Raw genomic sequence first — 7,148 nt, 5'->3', positions numbered from 1 at the left:
TTCTGTCCACCTAATTTGGGCCACCAGCCAAATGTTTCTGTTGAACAATACATATCATTCAAATACTTCCAGTTTCTGGTCTTGTTTTAACAACTTTTCCAGTTTTGAACATGAAACTGTTGAGACAGAGCAACTACTTGTGTTGTCCTTTTCGATGTTTATTAACAAACAAAACATAAAGAGTCAAAGCAAAAAAGAGAAAAGGAATTGGGCAGATCCGGCAGAATATATGAGTAACACTCGCACGATGATCCATAACCTTCATGAGTCCTAGTTACAAGATGTTTTTTTTTTCACATTTAGAATTATAGATTTCATAAAGTGTTGAATGAATGTTTTTAGGTATTCAATCATATTTACTAGGAAAATATTCGATGTTGTTTGTTAGAACATGAATATGAATAACAAATCGTTAGAGCTTTGTAATTATACTAGCTCCCATATATTCAACATGCTTAGTTTCATGAATTGGAGGAGTTAGTACATATCTCATCTCCTCTCTTGAAAAGATAACGAACTTATTTATTTTAAAATATCTGTCATTTTGATAGAAGAAAATTCCAAATATAAAGATTCAAATGAAACAAAGAATAGGTATGTCTTGTCATTAGAACTAGACCCACCATTTTGATAAACTGTTGTTTTCTTAATTTATTTTATTTTTGCCATCAAAATTCGTTTTACCCTTTTTGTTTCTTTGTTTCTTTTATTCCTTTGGTGGTTCAACATTTTGACGTGGAAAATGAGATTCCTATTTCTTTTTAGTTTTAATTTGTATGCCTTTAAGAATAAATAGTTATTCCTTGCTTGTTTGAAATATCTTTCCTCATAAAATATAAGATTTTAATCTAAAAAAGTTTTATAGTATCTGTTTTCTTGGGTAGCTAAGCTAGTAGTAACATCAATCAAATACTACACAGCTCTTTTTTATTGGTAAAACATAGCTCCACCGTTTAACTTCGTGGCATGGCCTTCATAATGTTGTGACAAATCCACTTGTGGATGAAGTGTCTATTGAGGATGAGAATGAGGACCAAAACAAAATCAATAGAAACTGAGAGTGAAATAAGAAATTGGAAATATATGCACATGATATTTATAGTGTACACACAAACGCAAAAGCCATCATCATATCTCGTTTCTCGAAAGTGTTTGGCGTAATAGATCGACATTAAAGTTGCCGACGAGCGTTGAGGAAAATAACAAAATAGTAATGACTACGATCATTTGTTTTTTTTTTCTTTCTTGAAAACACGTTAATAATTATCGTGAATAGGAGGATCATCATCGGAGTAATTATTTTCAAACATTTCTTTGGTTAAGAGTTATGGTAAATCAAGATAGGTGAAACTGTTCAATTCAAAATCTAGAGTTATATATATGGTGTTACTCCAAGAAAATAAAGACAACAAAGTCCTACAAAAAGATGACTCAAAACCGGAGAGTACGTAACGTTTTCAAACCATAAATTTTCCCAATAGTACCATCAATGAAAAATCAAAAGACAACAAAACAAAAAAAAAATTTGGCCGTGATTAAATCGATCGGAGGCCGGAATGAGTCAAAGTGTATCCAAAACAAGAAATTTCACCATCTAATGACATAACTACCCCTATACGATTTCTATTTTTATCCTTCTTTCAAGGACCGAATCAGGTTTTCCATAAACTTATGTAATTTCTCGTTATACAAATTACGACGATCACGAAATATGAACCGAGACGTTTAAACGTTGTGATACCATCGAACGTATAGAAGAATCTCTAACTCGTAACAAACAAATCCCTTAAATTTGGTACAAGCTGCTCATGAGAGATAAACAGTTGGGGTTCTCTTTTCTTTTTCTCTTTGCTTTTAACTATTTAAAGATCTTGATTTACTTATGTTTCTTTAGCTTATTATTAATTCCTCTGCTCCACCACCACTACTACTCACTCCTCCTACAATCTCTTACTTCTCAGTAAATAATATAATCTTGTTTTGTTGGTTAGAGATCACCAAATCCACCAAAAACCCCACTTCTTTAAATTCCTTCTTCAGTTCTGTATTGAATATGTGGCATTAGACAAAAACTCACAATGACAGACATAGATTTAGAACAAGGAGGAGCTTTTGGATATCACCACCGGAGGTCATTGGACGGAAGTGACGCCAGCGTTTATTATTCAGACGGGGAAGACGTGACGTCATGCTACTCTTACTTCTATTCGACGACTGGAGGATCGTACGAATACGAAGGAGATCAGTCCAGGAAAGTGTCGTCAGTGATGAGTTCTTCTTCGGAGATAGACGATGGTGATGATAATGATGCGACGGCGCCGCCGGAGAAAGACTGTCGTATATGTCATTTGGGAGTGGAAACGAGCGGTGGAGGTGCGATTGAGTTAGGGTGTTCGTGTAAAGAAGATTTGGCTGTTGCTCATAGACAATGCGCTGAGACTTGGTTCAAGATCAAAGGCGACAAGTAATTATAGTAAACCTACTTTATTTTTAATTATTTTTTTGATTAACTTTGATCATAATTCTTGTTAGGATTTTTAGGAGTTCTTGTTTTTTGTTTTTTCATTTATGTTAGGACGTTTTATTGATCGTTATCTTATTTTTGTGTATAATTTTATTGACTTATTCTCTAATAATTAATTTTCGATTAAAGGAAATTTTCAAAAATTTGGAATATGTGAAGCGTAAGTTCGTAGCTAGAGAGGTATTAACTTAAAATGTTTTCTTCTTTTTTTTCAATATATTTTTAAATTGGTTAGGTTGTACGTAAACACCACTCAAAATTCACGGTTAAAATACCTTCATTTGTTCTCTTTAAGCACGTAAGTTTTTATGAGTTAGTTCCTAATTATGCACCCCAAGAGAGAGTTTTGTTTACTTTATAGAAAATTAACATACAAGATACAACATATGTTTATTGAAACAGAGTATGCGAGATTTGCCAATCGGTAGCCCGAAACGTGGCCGGTGCGAACGAAATGGTTGGATCAACAACGATGGAAGAGACAGAGTTGCGAAACAGCGAGGACACCGGGGCGGTGGAGAATAGGTGGCAGCCACAGAGAGTGGTGAATTTAGTGTTAGCTTGTATGGTTTTTGGGTTCTTTATATCATGGATCTTTCATTTCCACGTTTCCTCTTCTTCTTGAACCCCCAAAACATATACTATATTGATGAGCCTTTGCAATCAAATCTATACACTCTACTTTAAAATATGCTTAAAGCTGTAGGGGGCAACAACAACAATAACACATAATAACACTCATCAAATACAGTACTAAAGAAAAATGAAACAAATTCTAGTGGACAAAATTAAACAAACATATCACAAAATAAAATTTTACTTTTATCCTATATTTTTGTTAATTATAGTCAGTAGTTATTATTTAGACATGGCTTTGATTGCAAAGAATGCTAGGACTCTGCTAGAGTTATATCTAAATAATAACTACTGACTACAATTAAAAAAAAATATATAGGATAAAAGTAAAATTTTGGCCAATAATCACTTTTTCAAAACCAAAAAAATGGCATTTCTCACGAACTCAACCGAAACTGGCATTTTTGACAAGTTTTTAAGGAAAAATGGTATTATTGGCCAAAATCCTTTATTAAAAAATCACGATTAAAAAGTTGAGGCGAAAAAAAAGTGAAAGCATTTATTCTACTTCTTAAAAACATCACGTTTGAAAATTCTCTTTTACGTTTGAATAGTAAAATTTTCTCTTATAAATTACATTAAAAACTAGAATCGGACAGCGCTACAGCGCGAATATTCTCGGGGTTTTTGAACTAATAATTGATATGTGTATTAAGTTTATATAAATTAATACTTGATAATAATAGTGAGTTTTGAACAAAAAAAAAAAGATAATAATAGTGAGAATGTTGTTAAATAAATAAGATAGTATGCAACTAAAACAAACAAAAAGAGTGAATTATATGTTGAGAGGGTAAATGATTGTCATTAAAATAACGTTTGCTTATATTTAGTTATGTAAGTGCAATTATATCTTAAATTTTTATAAACTTGCATTTATGAATATGACATTTGAGACTTACGTTCTCCCGTTAAAACCGCAAACTTACGTTTTCCTGCCAAAACCGCAAAATTACTTTTTCTCGCCAAAACATAAAAATACAAAATTACGTTTTTATGCCAAAATCACAAAATTACGTTTTCCCACCAAAACCGTAAAATTTTGTTTTTTCCGCCAAAACCGCAAAATCTTGTTTTCAACCAAACTCGCAAAATTATGTTTTCCCGTCAAAACCGCAAAATCATTTTTTCCGCTAAAAATGCAAAATTATGTTTTTCGGTTAAAACCCCAAAATCTCGTTTTTCTACCAAAAACGCAAAATATCATTTTTAAATGTTTATTGAAATTTAATATGAAAATAAACTAAAACATGAATAAATTAAAACCACTAAAACATATTCAACATAAAATAAATGATATTTTGGTCTTTTACATAAATTGTATCTAACAATTTATGAACACATCAACCAATAACACAAACGAACGTCATCTAGATATTGCATCGAGATACTGCGTCTTGATACTGTATCCAGATATTATGTCTAGTTCACCAAAGGAACATGACCTATAATAAATAATCATCTCGCTTTAACCGGCTACGAATCATATACATGAACAATGTGATTTTCCACCTTACTTATCAAAATTAATATATAGGTATTCTGAATAATTAATGGTTTGAAACTTATAGATATAAATTTAACTTACAAAAATTTATTAATAATAATTAATATCCATAAATTAAAATATTATTCAACCTAGACATAGGAAAGCAAAATACTATAGAAAGATTTTATATTAATGTCTAAGAAAAAAACAATTTATGAAGCCCTTCGCTTCCGGCCCCGTCTTTAGAAAATATTCAATAGCTTAGTAATTTATCTCTGTATTAGTAAGACAACATCGTCCACTTGCCCTTTTTTTTTATTTCTTCTTTTTCATTCTTGTACGACAAAACACTTCTCATCATCTTCTTCTTCTGCTTACGAGTTACGATTCTTCTTCATATACTCTTCCTTCAACATCTTCTTCTAACTCCTGTTTCTCAAATTTGATTCTCTTGTGCAGGGATTAATCAAAGATGAGAGATTCCAACAAGACAGAAGAATCTTATCATAACTCCAAATCATCTAAATAAGAATGGGCTTTTATTATTTCTGGCCCAAAGAAAGACACTAGGTCATCATCGTGTATGACGTATATAAAAAGAAAGCGGGAGACAATTAGAAAAGGAGGTTTAATTTAGTTGCAAGCAGCCGCTGACAAACCCTATATTCTTTCGTGTGTTTTCCTCAAGAGAATGAGGGAGCGTATAAAAGTTCTAGACAAATATGTAAGAAGAGTCCATCTATGATCTAAGTAGAGTGTCTGATCCATACTTTATTCAGTTTCAGACGATGTTGACTGTTTTCGTGTGTGTGTGTGTGTGTGTATCTGAATATCGTAGGTTAAGGACAAAATCGATGATTGTCTTAATAATCTCAGGGAGATGAAGGAGATAGAGATCCAACTGAAACAGTCTTGCGGGGTTGACCCTCCTTGTATCACCACATCATATGCTTCTGACATCGACACTTGGCTTGACCATTGGAAGGACATATGGGAAGTGGATATAGATGACTACACTTGCTTAATCATCCACAAGGGTTCTGAAAAGTTTCGCAGAATGAAAATTCCAGACCGTAAGTAATCCTATATATATGTATATAATATAAAGACTATATTGACTAGTTTTGTTTGATATTTTCGGTGAAAAATATTCATACTCTGAAAATATATGCAGGTTTTGTTGCAGTATATTTACATATGCAAAACAGAGGGATAGAAGATCTACCTTGTAAGAAACAACACTAAAAACGCACTTGTTTTTTTTTGTTTTTGTTGTTGTTACTTGTCACAAACGTATCAGTTTCTTTTTTCTTTCAGATGATGATGCTAATATTCCACAACTGGAAGCTTTTCATGAAGAACATCTCCAGGACCACGTAGACGTATTGGAAGAACATTTATTATGTAAAATTCCAGTGGAGCATCGCCGCCTTGCTGACCAACTTCGTTCCAAATTCGTATAATCCGTCTTCTATAATTTAAAAAATAATGCGTGATCTTGTTTGTGCCCCCTAGAGGCTCTGATTAATAAATAATGCTTTCCCGTACAAAAAGAAGACAATCCAATATAATATTTGTGGGACGGAGAGATGATTCTAAAAAGACTTTTAAGTGCGCAGTAACTTGTCTGGTAATTAATCAGTCTCTCATAGGAGACTTGTCGCACGTTAGAATCCTGTAACTTGCGTGAGGACCCTCCCTCAGATGTGTCACAAATAGAGAAGCATGCCAACCCATAACATAAACTGAATCCCCTAATGTATGCTCTTCCACCCGGTCTTAATATCCGGTCCATCTCTAGCAATATGGTTGACATATCACATCTGATTGCATTGTTAACCATGCATTATTGACACAAAGACAAATTAATGGTTAAGTTCGATTATAGGGTATGGATCAAATGGCTCACACATTTGCAACGTATCCTTCCTTGTTTACCAGTTTCCTGCAAAGGCTAGTAGTAAGATTCAACATCTCTGGAAAATAAAACGTGAGATTAAAATCAAAGTAGCAAATGAAAACAAAAAAACTTTCCCTAGCTAGCTATACCGACAGAGACTTCCAACTTTCCATAACAAAGCTATGTACCGTGTATTGGGATATTATTCGATATCATTTATCATATCCCGTAACTTATGTAATTATATAATCTAGTTTCCATAATCTTGCTAATTAGGCTTCCTGTCCACGCCTTTGTTTCGTATATAATCATGTACTCCATATTGGAATTAAGAGAGAAAATACTTCGATCATCTTCTTCCTCTGTCTCTGTTCACCGTGATCACTAACTCCAAACAACAAAGAATCTTATTCACGCCTGGATAGGCCTACTCAAAGCAGTTTAAAAGGATGTTACCTGTCCATTGTTCTTCCAGAGGGAGTTCATGCTTATAAACAGGCTGTGCAGCCCAAGGAAAATATCCTCCAGCGCGCAGCATTCTATTGATCTCAAGGAGCAAAAATCCATCTTTTATCACCGCAAAAAAAAAAAAAAAAAAA

At 33.1% G+C, this 7,148-nt stretch overlaps 1 protein-coding gene across 1 annotated transcript; it reads left to right on the top strand.

Moving 5' to 3' along the window:
* LOC104792588 (E3 ubiquitin-protein ligase MARCH8) lies at positions 1,536 to 3,192 on the top strand. Its single transcript, XM_010518774.2, has 2 exons — positions 1,536 to 2,464; positions 2,927 to 3,192. Exons 1-2 carry the CDS (start codon positions 2,079 to 2,081, stop codon positions 3,147 to 3,149), a joined length of 609 nt encoding a protein of 202 aa, XP_010517076.1. The 5' UTR covers positions 1,536 to 2,078; the 3' UTR covers positions 3,150 to 3,192.

The sequence above is a fragment of the Camelina sativa genome, chromosome 6 (genome assembly GCF_000633955.1).
Source record: "Camelina sativa cultivar DH55 chromosome 6, Cs, whole genome shotgun sequence".
In the NCBI taxonomy this organism is placed as follows: domain Eukaryota; kingdom Viridiplantae; phylum Streptophyta; class Magnoliopsida; order Brassicales; family Brassicaceae; genus Camelina; species Camelina sativa.
This window is presented reverse-complemented; position numbering and strand designations above follow the sequence as displayed.